Below are 20245 nucleotides of genomic sequence, written 5' to 3' on the forward strand. Positions count from 1 at the left end.
GCTTTTGATCCTTGCCCCTGCAACTCTATATTTTCCACAACATTTTGTCATCTTTCATATTAGGACTTATTAGTATGTTTGCTGTCTGCTCATGCCTCCAGCCCCAGACTCCACAAGGGTAGAGGTTGTGATGCATTCAGCACAAGCACCTTGAACAGCCTGGATGTAAGAAGTGCTCAAGAAACATCTATTGAATGAATGAATGAATGAATGGGCAGCAGGAGGAAATGGTTTGGAGAGGGAGGCAGGGGTAAGAACACCAGGAACCCTGGATACCAGGTAAGGAGTAGAGAATGTGGCTGACCTGTGAGGCTCTCTGGCTGCTGGGTGGGAGAGTGGGAGGGCCCACAAAGACAGCCAGGGTGAGTGGGATGAGAAGGGCAGCGAAGAGCAATGCCCAGGAGGCACACTCCACAGGACCTGGCAATGGGCTAAAAAAGCAGGGCTCCCACCTGAGCAACCAGGGGAACTGAGGCAGATTTGGCATAAAAGGATAAAATCACTGCGGCTTTTTTTTTTAAGACTTATATATTTAGTTGAAAGAGAGAGAGAGAGCAGAGGGAAAGGGTGAGAGAAACTTAAGCAGACTCTGTGCTGAGTGCAGATCCCGACGCAGGGCTCAGATCATGACCTGAGCTGAAACAAGAGTCAGATGCTCAACCGACTGCGCCACCCAGGTGCCCCCACTGTGAAGTGATCCATGGAGAATGAGGGGACTGCTCTTTTTACTCTATATAGAAATCGGAAACTATTTCATCCCTAGAATACCATTTCATTTGGGTTTCAAATAGTGGTGCAGAGTTAGCAATAATTACATGACTTCTTGATAATAAATAATTTGATAGTACAATGATATTATATGGGAGATATTCATCAAGTAAGCAGAAAAATCGCATGCCAACAATGTAAAGACCCTGAATAGAATTACTTTAAATTAGCTACTTTAACATGTATATAGGTAATGATGAAATAGGCTTAAATGTTGTATCTGGGAAACAAGACTCTTCACTGGATGGTGCCACCTGAGCCTGAAAGCAAATCTCCCAAGCATCTTACGGAGCAACAACCTAAGAATGGCAGGTGCACTGGAAAACAGAATAGAACATTTCCTGTTAGAACAGTAATTCTTATTTGTGCTGATAGCTAGGGGAAAAAAACCCCATAATCATATCATAATAAAAAAATAGAAATAATAAAAACGTAAAAGTCTATCTTAAAAAAAAAACAAAACCAAAACCCATAATCTTGTTGCATGTGGAGACACTGGTTATTGGGGCCACGAGTATTCTTTTCCTTCTTCCTTAGAAAATGACACTCAGATTGTCATTAAAGGCTCCCACCTTTAAGCCAGCCAGCAGAGGCCGTCTTGTGGCCACAGTGACTAGTTTAAGGGTGGCTTGGGCTATTTCAGAGAGATGCAAGGAGATGCTTGCTGAGGACATCTGCAAAAGATGCTTCCTCCTCCTTTCATGGAAGCTACATGGAGAGATGTGTTAATCCCCACCAGGGAGAAACTAAGCAGTTTTTGCCAAGACCTGCTGGGATGCTGAGGAAGAGAAGTTGGGAAATGGGGGACAGAAGCTGGACCTGTCTGTATAACTTAGGCTGCCAGATCAAATCTTGCCAGAAGCTAGCCTTTCCTTGGACTTCTAAGTTAGGTAAGCTGAGAAATACCTTGATAGTTTAGATCAGTTTGGGTTTGATTTTCTGTTGTTTGCCACTGGACATATTTGAATGAATACTTGGACAAGCAGTAACTTAATCACCCAGTGTAGACACTTGGGGAAAAGCACTCAGTGCTGACCCCACACTCATGGTCCTCCTTCTCAAGGTGGCACGGGAGGGGAGGAGCCTGCTCTCTCTAGCCAAAGGACAGGAAAGGGACAGCCCAGCAAGACAGAAACCTACTCCAGTCAAATACTGCAGAAAAACACTGTGGCTGAGTTTAGCAAGTAATTTAGCATGAATCCCCCCACACTTCATACCTGGCCAAGCTCCTCTCAGTAATTTTCTACCCAGTGACTCTGTCCACCTTCCTACTGGCCTTATATCCCCAGGTGCCCTTATTGTATTTGGAGTTGAGGTCAATCTCTCTCCCCTGTTGCAATAATCTTGAATAAGCTCTTTCTTGCTTGTTTAACTCTGTCTGGTGCAATTTTTCTTTTACAAAATACAACATATCAAAATTTGTGGAATATAGTTAGAACAGTGGGGGAAAGAGAAATTTTATAGCACAAAAAATGTATACATGAGAGAAAAGGAAAAGTCTTAAAGCAATAATCTAAAGTTGGACCTCAAGAACCTAGCAAAATAAACCCAAATCAAGCAGAAGAAAGGAAAGAATAAAGAACGGAAATCAATAAAATTGAAAACAGAGAAAACCCACTGAAACAAATAGCTGGTTCACTGAAAAGATCAATAACACTGATAAAACTCTATCTAGACTCACAAAGAAAAAAGAGAGAAGACACAAATCACCAATATCAGGAATGAAATAGGGGACATCACTACAGATCCTACAGACATCAAAAAGATAAGGGAATGCTACAAACAACTATATGCACATCAATTTCACAAATAAGACAAAATGGACTAATTTTTCAAAAAATACAACCAACCAAAATTTACCCAATACGAAACACGATAATATGAATAACCCTATAAATACTGGTAAAATTGAACACATAATTTTAAAACTCTCCAAAAAGAAACCTCCTGGCCCAGACAATTTTGTTAGCAAATTCTACCAAATATTTAAAGAAGAATTTTTTTAAAAGATTTTTAAGTAATCTCTACACCCAACGTGGGGCTCAAAGTTAATGCTCTAGGGACTGAGCCACCCAGGCATCCCTATTTAAAGAATTAACACAAATTCCATACAATGTCTTCCAGAAAATGCAAGAGGAAGAAACATTTCCTAATTCATGAAACTAGTGTTATCCTGGTATCTAAACCAGATCTATATTTCTCATGAATATATACACAAAATCCTTCAAAAATATTAGTACCTATTGGCATTAAAATAGACATATAGACCAACAGAACCAAAGAGAGAGCCCAGAAATAAACCCATTATTATATGGTCAATTAATTTACAACAAAGGAGGCAAGAATATCCAATGGGGAGAAGACAATCTCTTTAATAGATGATGTTGAAGAACCTGGACAGATACATACAAAAGAATGAATTTAGACCACTATCTCATACCATGTAAAAAAATCAACACAAAATGGATTAAAGACTTGAATGTAAGACCTGAAACCATAAAACTGCTCGAAGAAAACATAGGTGTTAAGCTTCTTAACTTCAGTCTTAGCATTGATCTGACTCCAAAAGCAAAAATAAACAGGTGGGAGTAGATCAAACTAAAAAAGCTTCTGCAAAAGGAAAAAAATGTCAACGTACTGAGTGGGGAAAAAATTGTAAATTATATATCCTATAAAGGGTTAATATCTAAAATATATAAGGAATCAAACAACCCAATAGCAAAAAACCCAAACGATCTGATTAAAAAACGAGCAGAGGACCTGAATAGATATTTTTCCAAAAAAGACATACAAATGGCCAGCAGGGACATGAAATGATGCTCAACATCACTTATCATCAGGGAAATGCAAATCAAAACCGTGAAGAGATATTATCTCATACCTGTTAGGATGGCTATTATTAAAAAGACAAGAAACAATAAGTTTTGGGAAGGATGTGTAGAAAAGGGAGCCCTTGTACACCGTTGGTGGGAATATAAATTGGTGCAACCACTGTGGAAGCAGGGTGGACTCCTCAAAAAATTAAAAAAAGAACTATCATATAATCTAGTAATTCTACTCCTGGGTATTTGCCTGAAGAAAACAAAAACATGAATTTGAAAAGACACACTCACCCCTATGTTTATAGCAGCATTATTTACAATAGCCAAGCTATGGAAGCAACCCAAGTGTCCACTGATGGATGAATGGATTTAGAAGATATGGTATGTATATACAATGGAATGTTATTTGGCCATAAAAAGGAGATCTTGCAGGTGTGACAACATGGATGGACGTTGAGAGTATTATGTTAAGTGAAATAAGTCGGAGAAAGACAAATATCATATGATTTCACTTATATGTGCAATCTAAAAACAAAACAAAAGAACAAACAAAATAAAACTCATAGATACAGAGAATGGGTTGATGATTATCAGAGGGGTAAGGCGATTGGGGAGTGGATGAAATGGGTTAAGGGGGTAAACCGTATGGTGACAGAAGGTAATTAGGCTTACTGTGGTGATCAATTTGTAGTACATACAAAAATTGAATTATTATGTTGTACACCTGAAACTAATATAATGTTATACATCAATTTCATCTTAATAAAAAATATATTAGCACATAGAACTCACCATATATGTACAAAAATATGATCCAGCAATTGCATTCTTAGCACTTAATCCTGGGGAAATGAAGACTTAAGTTCACACAAAAATCTGTACATTAATGCTTATAGCAGCTTTAGTTATAATAGCCAAAAACTGGAAACAACCTAGATGTCCTTCAAAATTTTATTTCCACTGTGGGGCGCCTGGGTGGCTCAGTTGGTTGGGTGTCTGACTTTTGGTTTCGGTCTAGGTCCTGAACTCGGGGCCATGGTCTCAGGGTCGTGGGTTTGGGCCCAGCCTCAACCACCTGTCAGCCTCCCCACCCCCTCACTGTGCATTTAACATAGAGTCTGTCCTCCTCCCTCCCCTTTTCTCCCCACCCCACTCTTGCGTGTCTGCATGTGCACTCTCTCTCTCTAAAATAAATAAATAAATAGATAAATCTTTAAGGAAAAAAATTGAATTGCCACTCATACCTAAGAGCTTCAGATGGTGATAAGTTGCCCTTAGGGAACTTAGTATCTTTTTTCAAAATATCAGATATTTTAAATTTACTCTATTGGAAAAAAAAACCAATAAATTTTCTCAAAATTATAAAAAAGATCTGCTATAAGATATAGATTCACTGTTAAAAATACTCTTAAGGGGCGCCTGGGTGGCTCAGTCAGTTAAGCGTCTGCCTTCAGTTTAGATCACGATCCCAGTATCCTGGGATCGATCCCCCCCATTGGGCTCCTCGCTCAGCAGGCAGCCTGCTTTTTCCTCTCCGTCTCCCCCTGCTTGTACACTCTTTCTCTGTCAAGTAAATAAATAAAATCTTTTTAAAAATATATTCTTAAAAAGACTCTCTTGACTAGAATTCATTTATTATATTCATCAAGATTCCATAGTATTATGGAAATTACTAGTTTATCAAACACGACCTCCATATAATTAATATTTACATGATAATAAGCTATCGGAAGAAATTTTACTTACTTAATGAATAGAAGTTGTAAGAACTGATGCCATATATTTTTACCTAAAATGTTCTTTCCCCAATAATATATTAGCTGTAATTAGCACTCAATAACTAAGATTTAAGTGCCCAATTTTATTCATTATTTCAAAAACATTTAGTGACCACCCGTCATACGGTAGACACGAGGTCATTTCTGGGACAAAATGTTGAGACAACTCGAAGAGTGTATAGTAGAAGGAAGGCAAACACTACAGCAAGGGAATAAGTGATAATATAGGTTAAGCTGAAGATAGTCTGGGAATGCACATTTCCAATGAAACTATCCTAAATTAAGATCATGTGATTGGGTGCCTGGGTGGCTCAGCCGTTAAGCGTCTGCCTTTGGCTCAGGTCATGATCCCAGGGTCCTGGAATCGAGCCCCGCATCGGGCTCCCTGTTCGGTGGGGAGTCTGTTTCTCCCTCTCACACTCCCCTTGCTTGTGCTCCCTCTCTCACTGTCTCTCTCTGTCAAATAAATAAATAAAATCTTAAAAAAAAAAAAAAAGATCATGTGAGAATAGACAAATGGACCAAGGGCACAAAACTGAGAGCCTAGAAACAGACCCAGCATCTATCAAAATTCATGTAGGACAAGGCGTTGCAAATTACTTAAGTTATTCCAACAGCTTACTGTAACAATACTTATAGCAAGCAGTTATTCAGATGGGAAAATAATCAGATCTCTTCCTTACACCTGTATAAATGCAAATTCCAGGGGGACTGCAGACTCAATGTAAAAAACAAAGCCCTAAAACTATTAAAAGAGAATTAGAGTATCATGAGGATCTCCATGTAAAAAAAAAAAAAAAGTTTCCTTAAACAAGACACAAAGCATACAAACCATAAAGAGTACAAAGTTGATACTAACACAGAAAACACCTGTGTTGAGTCAACTTCATTGAATACAACATAAAAACATCAAACACAGACTGAGAGAAGATATTTATGTAAGTGAATGAAAGACTAGTATCCATAATATATAAAGAAACTTTACAAATTATAAGAAAAGACAAACCACTAAACTGAAAATGGACAAAGAGATAAACAAGCAAGTCACTGAAGAAACCGAAAAGAAACCCAAATCTTAAACCACAAAATAAATACTAATTCACACGCACCCAAGTGGCAGAGCAAAACGTGTGAAAATACCAAGAGCAGCGGATGCCTAGAGAGCCGAGCTCTGTCCCATGCTGCAGGCAGGGGCGTGTGCTGGTCCCCCCTCTCCCCCTGGAGAGTGCCAGGGGATGCCGGGAGAGCAGCACCAGCACACCCTGTGGCCAGGCAACACGCGTGACCAGCAGGAGAAACCCTGGCATGTGTTCAAGAATATACATCGCAGCATTATTTTCTCTTCATGCAGCATTGTTTCTAATAGTGGAAAACTGGAAAACATCGAGTACATTTACACAATGAAATACTGTATAGTAGCCAAGATAGACGGACTAGCGCTACTTCAGCCAGTGTGGATAAATCTCAAAAACATAATGTTGAATGAGAACGGCAAGCTATGGGGCGCCTGGGTGGCTCAGTCGGTTAAGCATCTGCCTTCAGCTCAGGTTGTGATCCCAGGGTCCTGGGATCCAGCCCCGCATCGGGCTCCCTGCTCAGCTCACTGCCTGCTTCTCCTTCCCTCTCCCTCTGCCCCTCCCCCCTGCTCCTGTGCTCTCTCTCTCTCTCTCAAATAAATAAAATCTTAAAAAAAAAAGAAAAAGAGAACAACATATATAAGTACACTATGATACCATTTATATAAAATTTAAAAATAGTAAAAAAAAAAAAAACCCAAAACACAGATGTTATTTAGGGATATATATACACACGCACATATATGTATATATATGTACATCTAATATTTAAGTGTGTGTGTGTGTGTGTGTGTGTGCGCGCGCACATGTGTATGTGTGTGCGCACATGTGTATGTGTAGTGCAGAATGGACAGGACGACAAACACTAACTTTGGGGTAGAAAGAAAGCAATTTGGGGAAAGGGCAGACAGGAGCTTTAAGTGCACCCACATAACATTTACGCCCTTAGACTGAACGACGGATGGACAGATATTCATTATGTTGGGTCCATGCCTTTGTCACAGGGAGGGGGCATCACTGAGCTTTGGGCGGGGGAGGGTGTCAGATGAGGCTTCCTGACGGACATGTTCCCTGAGCTATAGCCAGGGGAGCAGGCAGTGACCAGGAAAAGGAGGTCGGGCTGGAGGAAGAGGTTTTCAAGGATCAAGGGGCAGAAAAGGGACCTAAACAGAGGTGAAATAACAGCCTCAAGGCAAGGGAAAGCATGAGGGGTCAAGGAATCACAAATTACATCAAAGCACTCACCATAATACCAGAAAATCGTAACTTGTCTCCAACTCGGTTACATACCAAAAAAGCTAGTGCAAACATGCTAACTAGAAAAATGAAGAAACTAAGGGGGAGACGACTCACAAAGGAACCAAAGCTAAATGGTACCCAAATCTCAACATTTCCAAACAACACATTCTGAAGCTGTAACATTTTAACAACTTTTTTTTTTAAAGATTTTATTTTATTTATTCGACAGAGATAGAGACAGCCAGCGAGAGAGGGAACACAAGCAGGGGGAGTGGGAGAGGAAGAAGCAGGTTCACAGCAGGAGAGCCTGACGTGGGGCTCGATCCCGTAACGCCGGGATCACGCCCTGAGCCGAAGGCAGACGCTTAACTGCTGTGCCACCCAGGTGCCCCCATTGTAACAACTTCTAAAAGCTAACCTAGAAGAAGACTGAAGACTCGGGATATTAAAGAATTCATACCAATACAGTGTGTGGGGTCAGATATTTTGAATTACGAAATGTGGGTGAATTCTGAGCTGGAACCACTCAGTGCAAACGGCAGTGCAGTGACACGAGGACAGTGACAAAAACTGGCCTGTTGACACAGAAACATTAGGAGGGGCGTCTGAAGCCACAATGGACAAGGAGTATTAGGAGATGAAGAAAGGGTGAGAATGTGGCTCCTGGCAAGTGCAGTAAGAGCAGAGAGGTCCTCCACACCTGCCCAGGAGCAGGCCCTCGTAAAACTATGATAGGTCCAAGAGACACACACAAAACAAAGACTGACAGGCGTGAACCCTAAAGGATCTGAGTGAAGGGAAGAGGAGAATCAAGGCTCATGACCAACTCCCAGCTAGGGTGGAGAACATGACAGTCCAGTGTGGGGAAGACGCTGGGCCTACACTGTTAACACGCCGCAATCCTCATGATGATCCCAAACCACGTGACTTTGAGACGTGGGAAGGCAACTCCAGGGTGCATCACACATCCAGGTTTTCGCTCGAGTACTTGGTGCTTACCAGGTGGGCTCCAGGTGCAGAGCCAGGCCTGGAGGGTAAGTCGGCAAAAAAGGCAGAAAAAGTCCCTGTTCTCACGGAACATACAATCTAGCAGGGTAAACAGAGGTCAGTGTAGTGACCATCAGGACAACTATATGGAAACATCTAGGAGGATACTAGACTGAGGTTTTGATAAAGCAAATACTGATCAATGAACCGCTGAATGCTAAGAGAACACAAAGAATGAGGGTTTTAGGTGGTGAAAATTATCAGATGGGGCTTCTACTTCCACTCAGGATGGACACAGTTGAAAAGAAAGTGCTCCCACCTGACAAGGAAGGTAAGAAACACAACCCGTAACGTAAAGCCCTGAGAATACACGTATACTTTGACTCAGGAATTCCCTCTCTAGGAATGCTATGGAAATCATTACAAAAATGTGCCAAAAATATACATACAGGTATGTTTGTGGCATCTCTGTATAAAATAAGCGCAACTGACAACAATCTAAGTGGCCGTCACCAGGGACAGCCGTCAAGTGGGTGTACAGAAGCTGCTGAAATGATGACGTGCACTTCCAGGGGAAGGTAGTGGCTGAATGCACACATTATGTTATACCTTCTCTTTCCCAAAATTCAACTGAAATAACAGAAAATAAATAAATAAAACAAGAGCATCACTAAAAACTTGGGAGGAGCATTACTCATAAACCAGAGACGCTGGAGAATTCTGGAAGAGAATAAAACACAGCAAGACATTAACATGGAAATGTAATAGAAACTACGAACTTACAACCCTGTACAGGCAAAAGCAAGGACCTCATAAAAAGTGTTTTCCCAGCAGAACTCCTACATTACTCTTTGATGAGAAGCAGCAACAGCTAAGAGAACAGGTGCAGCAGGCGCCTTCCCTCAGAGGAGGCCCTAGCGTTAGTCCTGCACGTGCAGAGCCAGGTAAAGACCACAGAAGAGCTCTCTCAAGTGGGATGTCCAGAGGAAGACCTTCCTAAGGTGAGTGCAAAGTCCAGAGAGACCGTAGGGCCCTGAGCAGGGCCACGGCTCCCGCAGGGTGTGAGCCCGCCCAGCCCCGCACGACCACCTGCCGTGAGCACTGGGCACCCAAACACGTAAAGGCCAGGAGAAGGCCGGCAGGACGCAGTCCAGACCAGTGACAGGGGACCCTCGGCGTAGACAGACGTGTCACAAAGGGAAAGGAAAAGGCACTGAAATGTTTTATTCTATACGTGTCCACCCTGTTTGAATTCATCATGCATATGTACTAATATGTATATATTTATCGTGCATATGTAAATAATGTATTTAATTCATATATTTAAATAATCCAAATGTTTAAATCTAAATATAGATTCAGGTCAACATTAATGTATGATATCAAGACATCATAAATAAAATTGAAAAGTATAAAATGAAAGTGTGGTTTTATTTTAGTAGAAAAACAGTATTTTATAAATATGTATACCTAGCAAAAAGTCAATAAGGATAGACACCAAAATGTTTACCACAGTTAATTCTGCATGGGGGAATAGTAGATGGCTTTTATTAGTTTTTGTTTATTTGTTTTTACATTTCTGTACTTAAGGAACTGTTTGGCAATGAAAAATTAGTAATGAATCATCTTTAATTCAAAAATATAAAGCCATTTAAAAGCTAATTGCTTTGAGTGTTACTAAAGCTGCATCATAAATTCAAGGGTATTTACAGCTTTTTTCATCAGAGACAGTCTGGAACAACAACAAAGAAATGGAGGAGGTCATCAGAGCATCAGGCATTTCAACACATTTCTGGACATCAGAAGCCTCCTGTCCAATACAAATATGAAGACAAGGAAGGGGAAGTGGGAATGGGGTGTCCCTTTTGCCCTCAGCCGCAGCGCACATGACTCTCTGGATGGAAAGGACTCCTCACTAACTCAACACTTGGTGACAGAAGGGACCATGTGTCTTGCTCCCCCACTATGTTCCCAAAACACAGTAGGTGCTAAATGAATATTAGTTGAGTGGATAAACAGAGTAAAACACATCTATCAACATGGGGCCCCTCTTAGAAACGGAAAGTGCACAGGCAAACACACATAGGCAAAAACTCAACTCCGAGGCACAGAAACTGGCATCTAACAAGGAGCGCTAACTTACCGGATGCCTGGCTGAAAGTCTTCCAGTCACAGTTCCAGTCTGATTCCACGTAGATGAAATGGAGCCCTTTATCGGTTAAGAAGAATCAGTTTCAGCTCTGGCAATGCCATGTGAAGTCAAGAACACAGTGACTCTTCAGACTCCCTGCACACAGCATGCAACACTCACTGCTCTCCTGTAGACGTCTTTTGGCCCGAAGCCCCCAACCCCGAGAGGTCCCTGGGTGTCAGCAAAGTGCTGACCGACAAGGAGGTTCCCCCTAACCCATGCAGAAACTGCAACAGGACATGTGGGTCTTTGTGTCCCTTTAAGCCCCCGTGCATGGGGAGAGGAGGGCCCTGTGCCATGGGGGCACAGCATGGACTCCAGGCGGGGTTGTGCAGCCCAGACAGGGGCCCAGACAGAACACCTCTGATTGCAGCCTCCTCACGGGTGAACCAGAACAACGTCTCCCTGAAATGGGCGCAAGAGGAGGTGCGGTGACAGGTGTCACAGTGCCTGGGCAGCCCCAGAGCTCCCGTGTACATGCAGCTCCAGTTCTGAAGGCATGATGGCAACTCAGGCTATAAAGAGACCTGAGTAATAACAAAATCATGGCTCACAGCTCAAGAATATTTGGTGATTTCCATCGTTAACTAAAATTTCAGGAAATTGTACATGTATCTGAAACCACGGGAAACCACATTCCCGAGCACAGTATCTCGTTTAGCTCAGTTACCTTTCTCATGCAAGCTAGTAATCCATCCACAAAGGCCGACTTGGTCTTGTGAACCTAGGTTACACAGACAAACGTAATCATTTTCTCGTTTAAGCATCGAGCAGGAGCAAGCATCAAAGCAGTGTTTCACAGAGCGCTGGGCATGTGCCACTCACGTGTCAGCTCTGATAACTCCAGGAAGCCCTGAAACGGACTGGTGTAGTACCCTGAATTAAATAACAATGACCCACAGAGAAAGATGGCACCCTACCCCCTTTTCTGGAATAATTCTGGAATAATTCTTTTCACAGAAATGTTGCAAAGATAAATGTAGCATCGTGGGTACCCATCCTCCTGCATCCCCTAGGGTGCCTTTAGTTCTCTTCCAATCATTTTGTCCCTTCAAGGAGAAGGCCGTTTGGTGCCATGACCAAGCCCTGCCGGCTGCCACACCTCAGGAGAGCAGCAGGCCACAGGTTCAGGGAGCGACAGACTGATGGTACAAGTGGCGGCCAAAGTTATGGACACGTTCACAAACAACAGGGAACACACACAGGCACATGGACAGAGGAAGTGTGGGCTGCTGAGGAAGAAGGGGACATGTCAGCGAACAAGGGAGCCAACATGCTCAGAGGGCCGAGGTAACCTCGCCAGGCCTGGGCTGGGGAGCTGGAGGAGGTCCTTGAGAGAGGCTTCTGAACTCTGTGCTGGTGGAGTCTAGCCCACAGTGAAGCTGCCCGATGACAAGACACATGCCCCCTTCCCGTCTTCATCCATCCTCGTCCCCGTGGGACCCTGTGGCTCAGTGCTGAGCAGGGTGACTGTGGGCTCGAGCAGAGCGGGGCGCATGCGAGCAGCGCTGGTACCAGGCCGGCTTGAACAAGCTCTGTTCCCTTCAGAGCACTGCCCGGGCTCCTGTCGTGATTATGGATTGATTGCTCTTATCAGAGGGGGTGCCAGATGGCTCCCCTCCCTCATCAACTCACTCACACACAAAGGGAACTTACCCGTCTATATTCCAAAATTATCTTGGGTAATGGATGGAGGTCCTGAAGAGCCCTTAACTGAAAAATGAGAATAAATGTCACCAATATAATTCCTCCATTTAATTTTAACATTTTGGACACTTATTTTCAGCTGGAGAAAGTGCTAATAAATGGTCTGTATTGGCCACATTTTCCAAAGTGAAGATTCATAATAAACTCAAAGTTTATCAAGCGTCTTAATCTAAATCCCTTACAAAATCATTGCTGTCCATAAAGGAACTAAAAGCACTTCACACAAGCCTGGAAATAAGATTGCTCCTGAGATTCAAATTCATGAAGTCTAAATCCAGGGTATGTAAAATACCACATAGGAGAATACACTAAGAAAACGCCTACAAATGTGTAACTCGAGTTTAGGAACACCCATTTCAATCAGTTATCTGGGCATAATGTCAGTGAGGTAACATCAGAATAGGATTATGGATTTTAAAACTAATTTGAAAAGATCAAAATATTACATACAGGACAACACAAGATCATAAGAACACGGTTTGTTCGATTACCACAAAGTGAACACACTTAGGTAAGGCCACGCACACGGAACATTCCAGGTCGCCTGCGGGTCCCTGCCCCTCCCGTGCAGGTAACCACCACCCTGACCTCCATCGTCAAGGGCACTTTTCCCAGCTTTTGAACATCGCATCAATGGAACCGGACAGGTACTCTGTGTGTGTGACTTTGTTCAACATGGTGGTTTTAAGGTTCATCTGTGTTGTATGAAGCAGCATTTCATTTACTTGCACTCCTGTTTTCAACTGTTTGAATGTAGGACAACTATACTTTCTGCTTGATGGATACTAGTGGGTTGTTAATGGGCCGTGATGAGTAGTGCTGTTGTGAACATTCTGGAGCCTGGATTTCGGTTAACATGTCACAGTTCTGTGGAGGAGAAACACAGAGAGGAATGGAATCGCAGGGCCAACAGCAGCAGAGGCAACACCAGCCAGTTCGCCCAAGTGAAGGTGCCCGTCTACCCCGTCAGCACCACGCAGACGTTCCAACTGCTCCACGTCTTTTCCAACACGCGCTGTCCAGGCCTTAATGTTAGCCATTCTGGTAAATGTGAAGTGATATTGCACAGTAGTTTTATATGTATTTTCCCAATGACTAATACAGTTGGGTAGGATTCACATACTCAATGACTAATTAGGTATCTTCTCTCATTAAACCCCTGTTCATGTCTTTTGCCCATTTAAAAAACTGGTTGGCATGTCTTTTTTTCCCCTTGATTTGTAGGAATCTGTTATTCTGGACAGCGTTTTCTTCAGCTGGTTATTTACTAGAAATCCTCTGCCCTCTGTGGCTTACTTATTTACTTGTTTAACGGCATCTCTTCATAAACAGAGATTCTTAATTCTACTACTGTCCAATTTATCAATCTTTTCCTGTATGGGTAATGCATCTTGTGTCCTGTTTAGGAACATTGACCCACCTCAGAGTCTTAAGGATATTCCCTTACAGTATCTTCTACAATCTTTGTTGTTTTGCTTTTCATATTTAGATGTACAATTCGCTTGGAGTTTATTTTTGTGTACGGCATGAAATAGGGGTCATTTATGGAGCAAGCCCCTCTTACTCACTACTTTGCAGAGCTGCCCTCTCGGAGATCGTGCCTTTCATACGCACATGTGTACTCCCCACCCTGGGTCCACGGGTCTATTTCTTCACGCTCCAATCGGCACTACACTGTGCTACTTACTTAGTTCCTGGCAATCCTTATTGATTTAGGATTAGTCTTGAGTCCAACAGACTAAGTCCCCCAGCAGTGCTTTCCAAGAGCACACTGGCTTTTAGTTTTTTGCATTTCCATGTCAATTTTGGAATCAGCTTGCCAGCGTCTCCAAAAAACTGCTGCTAAGATTGTTTTGAATCTATAAATCAGGTGGGGTAACTGATGCTATAACTCTCACGTAACAGTGTAAGGCATGAAGTTGCATCCCTGTCTGTTTGAATAAAGACTGAGGACCCAAGGAGAATCATAACCCGGAGAGCCGACACTGGTGTCGTGGGAGTAGGCGCTGCCCAGGGGGAGGCACCCTACCTCAGTACAATCCAGAATTGCCTTTTACTTAGAAGAGCTATCCCCCGGGGGATGAAAGTACATGAAAACGCTTAGCCAAGAAAACTGCTTAAGATTTGACTAGCTCTCTTTATCCTGATACCTTACTCACAAAATAACTTTCTAACCACAGTCTCTCTGTATATCTCTACTTGAGCCGTCTGAGAACACTTGAAAAGATTTAAGTATTTGATCTCATAAAACGTCGGACAAAGCCCTACCAGCGTTGGTTCATGATCAGAGGCAGTTCCATAGCCGCCGGCCGCCCGTGAGCTTTATCACACACTCCGTGTTGGCTCCTGACAGCACATTCTTCTCAGCTCCCTTCTCTCCATGGCCACTCGCGGCCTCTTGTTGGCGCCTCCTCTTTCCCTGACCTCTAAGTGTCAGTTTCTCAGTGTTCGGTTCTGTGGTTATCAATGTTGGCTGGCTTATGAGAAACAGCCGGGAGCTTCAAAAACATGCCTGAGCCTGGGCCGTCCAACCCACAGACACGATTCTGTGGATCAGTCATCAGCCTAGGCATGAGTGTTTTTCCAAAGCTCCGGCCATCCTAGGGCAACTCTACTAAAAACTGGCTGACCACTTCCAGCACAAGACTTCTCACTGACCCAACTGCACCTGCAACATCTCTGTGCCCATGTCTTGTCAACGTCTGTCTTAATGCTCTTAACACACCCAAGAGTAAACATTTGATCCCCTGCCCCCCAGTAAACTGTTCCTCTCGCAGTTTTCCCTGAGTAGTGGCCTTTTCTCTCTGCTTAGTCGCACAACTAACAAAAACAAGAACTACCCCCACAGTCTTTTATTGACACTCACATGACCTCACACTCACAGACTTCCTTTCTGCTCTAAAAATGCTCTGGAAATTCGTCTGCTGCTCCATCTTCACAGCTGTCACCTGGACCATGAAGACTTCCGTCCCCACACTACAGTGACAGACTATTAACAAGACTCCTCCCTTCTCCAACCAGCTGTAAGTGTGGACTTTTCAGGACACAGCTAACATCTGTTAGGATGGGCAGAATCCAAAGCACTGACAATACCACATGCTGGCGAGGATGTGGAGCAATAGGAACTCCCATTCATGGCTGGTGGGAAGGCAGAATGGCGTAGCCACTTTGGGAGATAGTCTGTGAGTTTCTTACAAAATTCAATATACTCTCACTATATGATCCAGCAATCATGCTCCTTGGTATTTACCCAGAGGAGCTGAAAACTTACATCCACATAAAAACCTGTACACAGATGTTTATAGCAACTTTCTTCCTCATTGCCAAAACTTGGAAGCAACCAAGATGTCCTTCAGGAGGTGAATGGGTAATAAACTGTGGTCCATTCAGACAATGGAATGTTATTCATCATTAAAAAGAAATGAGCTATCAACTAGGAAAAGACACGGAGGAACTTTAAATGCACATTACTAAGGGAAAGAAGGCAGCCTGAAAAGGCTGCACACTGTATGGTTCCAGCTACAGGACATTCTGGGAAGGGTAAAACTATGGGGGCAGTGAAAATATCAGGGCGGGGGGGGAGGAGCAACGGGGTAACAGGTGGAGCACGAGAGTGTTTAGGGCAGTGAAGCTACTCTGTGTGAAAGCATAATGGCGGACACCCATCATTACACATTTGTCCAAACCCACAGAATGTGCAACACAAAGGGTGACCCCGGAGATAAACCATAGACTTTGGATGATGATGACATGTCAGTGGAGGTTTGTCGAGTGTAACAAATGGCTCCACTGGTGGGGATGTTGACAGTGGCGGAATGGGTGTGGTGGGGGTGAGAGGAAGGCAGTATATGAGACTTCTCTGTACCTTCTGCTCAATATTGCTGTGAAATAAAGTATAAAATATAATAAAAATAAAAGCCTAATAAAACCAAATCTAAGATCACAGTTGTGCCCTTACCTGAACTGTTCCAGGCTACACATTTTACCTGAGGACAACATCCTCTCCCCACGGGGAGGGGAACAGGAAGGGTGAAGGAAAGAAGAGAGGAGTCTTAATTCTGAATTCAGAACCATGTACATGTGCTCCCTAGTAAAAGTTTATCTTTTTTTTAAATGCACAAAATAGTATGACTTTGTCAGTTAAATAAGAGAGGTTAATATGATTTACCTTGATCATGTCTTTGTGAAAAATAATTAAGGTCATTAATTCTGTCTACAAGAAAGCACATCAACACCAGAAGAGAGCTACGTTTCCTTTCTTAGTTGCTGGTTGTCTGGAAGAGCTAAGGAGCAGCAAAGGGAAGGGCAACACTGCCAGCTGGTGCCAGGACGGAGAATAAATCAGCCCGAGACCCTCAGCTCCCAGCCCCATGAGGGCAAGTGTGAGGCTTTTCCAGGTACCACCGCTGCTCCAAATTTAGGGCACGGTGCCCCTCTGCGGTGCGGGTGTGAAATCCATGCCAGCCTCTCCAGCAGGCAGGGGTCTGCTCCCTGTCGTCCTGGATCCCCATGAACAAACAGCAGACATTTGCGCTGGTTCAGGCTGCTTGGGATACACTGGACAAGTCAAACGAGGGCTTTGATCTGCGCAGCCTACATCCTCGAGCGACAAGCCAACAGTAACTAAGGTAACTTTAGGTGCAGGAAACAAATCTGGGTGAAGAAACAGGTTGTGCCTGGGGGCCTTACTGTTGTCTGTGTGGCCAGGGGAGGCCTCTCTGAAAGCAACACTTAAGCCAACAAGAAGCCACTGTGCAAACTCCAGGAGAAGTCTCCAGACCGGGGAGGAGCCCGTGCAGAACCTGTGAAGAGCTGAAGAGCAGTGTGCTTGCGGGGCGCTGGGTGCGAGGGGGCTGGAGAAGGGGCAGGGCCAGACCCGGGGCCTAGGGACACACTAGAGGGCTTGGGCATTAATCTAAGGGTCACAGGAAGCCCCTGGAATGTACATCAGGGGAGTAACATGATTTTTCTAATGTTGTTAAAGATCGCTCTGCCTGGATGTGATGGATAACCAGCAGGGTAAGAACACCTGGGAGGCTGTGGAGGGGGCTTGCAGGGCTGTGAGTGGGAGGTGACTGAGGTGGTAACCGTGAGGACGGAGGGAGCAGACAAACTCAAGACCTACGTTTGCAGGTAGAGACTGTACGGCTGGCTACGGGGTGAGGCTGGCAGAAAATCCAAGGTGACTTGTAGGTTCTGGATGGAGTAGCTGATAATTATAGCCAGTACTTGCTGGTTTTTAACAGCTCATATGTCAGGCATGGTCCAAATACTGCTTCACACCCAGCACACATACACACACCTGAACACTCACAAAATTGCTGTAGGGAAAGGACTGTTATTATACTTCTTTTACAGGTCAGGAAACTGAGGCACAGGGAGTCAAATAACATGCCCAAGCTATGCAGGTGGATGTGGTGGCTGACTCCACCGCCCTTGCTCCACCCACTGCTGGCTCCCAAGGACCCAGGAGGACGGGCATCTACTGAGGTGGGGACGGGGGCATATTCAAACCCCCTTTGGGACACATCACTCTACGGATGTCATGATTCACTCAAGAACTGCCACCTGAGCCCACTGAGGGCCGCACATGGGGACCGTCAGAAGGCAAGGAGCTCTGGCAGGGCCGAGATAGGCAGAGCGTGCCGTGCTGGAGTGGCCATGTGCATAGGGACGGAGGCTGCTGCTAAGTCAAATGCTGGACACGGCACAGAGAGCACAAGCTGGCACCCCCATAGCCGGCTCTGACCGTAGCGACACAAGTCCCCTGCAGGGGAGCCTGGGTGGCTCAGTCGGTGAACCACCTGCTTTCAGCTCAGGTCGTGATCTTGGGGGTCCTGGGCTTCCTGCTCAGTAGGGGGCCTGCTTCTCCCTCTACTACTCCCCTCCTCCCTGCTCATGCTCTCTCTCAAATGAATAAATAAAATCTTAAAAACAACAAGTTCACTTACTGATCTCCATTCTGCATGCTTTCACGAATATTACTGGATTCTGAACATCTATTTATACTCTGCCATTCTTTTTTTTAAAAACATGTATCTTTTAAAGATTTATTCATTTATTTTAGAGAGTGAGCAAAAGAGGGAGAGGCAAAGGATCCCAAGCAGACCCCCTGCCAAGCGCAGAACCCAACTCAGGGCTTGATCCCACTATCCCAAGATCACGACCTGAGCTAAAATCAAAAGTTGAGGACCCCCAACCCACTGAGCCACCCAGGTGCCCCTATACTCTGCCACTGCGACAGAGTAGACCCTCATTCCTCCCTGTTTATACAACAGGCTCCTCTCCGGGGAAAGGTAGCTCAAATTTTCTAAAATAAATCTAGGGGGACGCCTGGGTGACTCAGTTGCTTAAGTGTCTGCCTTCGGCTCAGGTCATGATCCCGGGGGTCCTAGGATCAAGTCCCATACAGGGTCCTTGCTCAGCGGGAAGTCTGCCTCTCCCTCTGCCTGCCACTCCCCCAGCTTGTGCTCTCTCTCTCTCTCTCTCTGACAAATAAATAAATAATCATAAAAAAAAAAAAACCTTCCACATCTATATTAAAAAATAAAATAAATCTAGGAAAGGAGAAGACTGACAACCCTCCCCATTTCTAGCTTCTGGCAGCCTCTAGTTTCTAAGTGGCTGTGATTGGATTGACAACAATTTGTTTTCAGAACAAAATTCCACCTAATTGTCCTTTGCAGTAAGTGAAGTCAGTGGATTGCTTCTGGAAAACTGTACCGTCTGCCTCTTTCTCACGGTTCATACTAGGAGGGCAGCCTTGCGGGGAGCACCTCGTGGGAGCACCTGCCGCACAGCCCACTGCAGGGGGCACGGGCGAGTCTGAGGGTGACTTGCACGTGGTGCAGGCGTGCTACTGTCTCAAAAAGAAAGGGGAAAATTTTTGAACTTACCACGGCTTCTGATGTGGATGGGAGTCTCTGCAGCCCCGTTCTGGGAAGAGTCTCCCTGGGACTCAGCGGGGGCAGCTTTAGCTTGCCGAAGAGGACCTTCAACAAAGCAGTGACATGTGATGAGCGGGTCTCAGATTTGAGAGAACCTGAACGTCACTGCCACAGCCACAGCCACAGAAGGCCCACCCAAGTAGATGCTACAAACACCCAAATTCTGACTTCATACTTTTCTTGGATTTACAGGCTTTGAAGGAATGAATCTCGATGTGAGAAAACATGGGGAACTTATATACTTTCCAGATGATCAACATAAAATAATACTTATAAATTCAAAATAAATCACTCTTCAACCCCTGCTTCTTAAGCAGATTTTATTTAAAAAAAAAACACAAAATTTAGCTTTACCTCTCGAAGTTGATTATTACTTGTTATAAGAAACTGCTCTCCTGCAACAAAATGGGCTTCTTGCTCCAACTCCTTGAGACGAGACTGTGAATGGGACACAAAATCTCACTAATGTTTTTCACAATGTAAGATTATTTAATTTGCTCATCAAACTGTTCCCCAAAAAAGTTCTTACAAAAGTAAAAAATAGCCTACAATTTACTAAAATAGACATTAAAAATATATACTTTGACTCATAGTGGGAAACTTAGGCTCATAGAATCATCCTCTCCCAAACCTAAGGAAGCAAATGAAAGAAGCAAAATAGGAAATAACATACCAAAATAAGGGAAAGAATGACTTCTCCAGGAATATTACTACTAGAAAAGGGATCTAG

General features: G+C 43.9%; 1 protein-coding gene across 1 annotated transcript in view; it reads right to left on the reverse strand.

The window, feature by feature from the left end:
• Window positions 1–20245, reverse strand: part of POLN (DNA polymerase nu) — a 158957-nt gene that overhangs the window by 72137 nt on the left and 66575 nt on the right. The window contains exons 11-15 of the mRNA XM_057309675.1: window positions 19870–19953; window positions 19465–19560; window positions 12518–12574; window positions 11532–11585; window positions 10814–10879 (exon numbers count right to left, since the gene is read on the reverse strand). Of these exons, the coding sequence (XP_057165658.1) occupies window positions 10814–10879; window positions 11532–11585; window positions 12518–12574; window positions 19465–19560; window positions 19870–19953 (357 nt within the window). The remainder of the gene's footprint in view (window positions 1–10813; window positions 10880–11531; window positions 11586–12517; window positions 12575–19464; window positions 19561–19869; window positions 19954–20245) is intronic.

Source organism: Ursus arctos, unplaced genomic scaffold, assembly GCF_023065955.2.
Source record: "Ursus arctos isolate Adak ecotype North America unplaced genomic scaffold, UrsArc2.0 scaffold_9, whole genome shotgun sequence".
NCBI lineage: Eukaryota > Metazoa > Chordata > Mammalia > Carnivora > Ursidae > Ursus > Ursus arctos.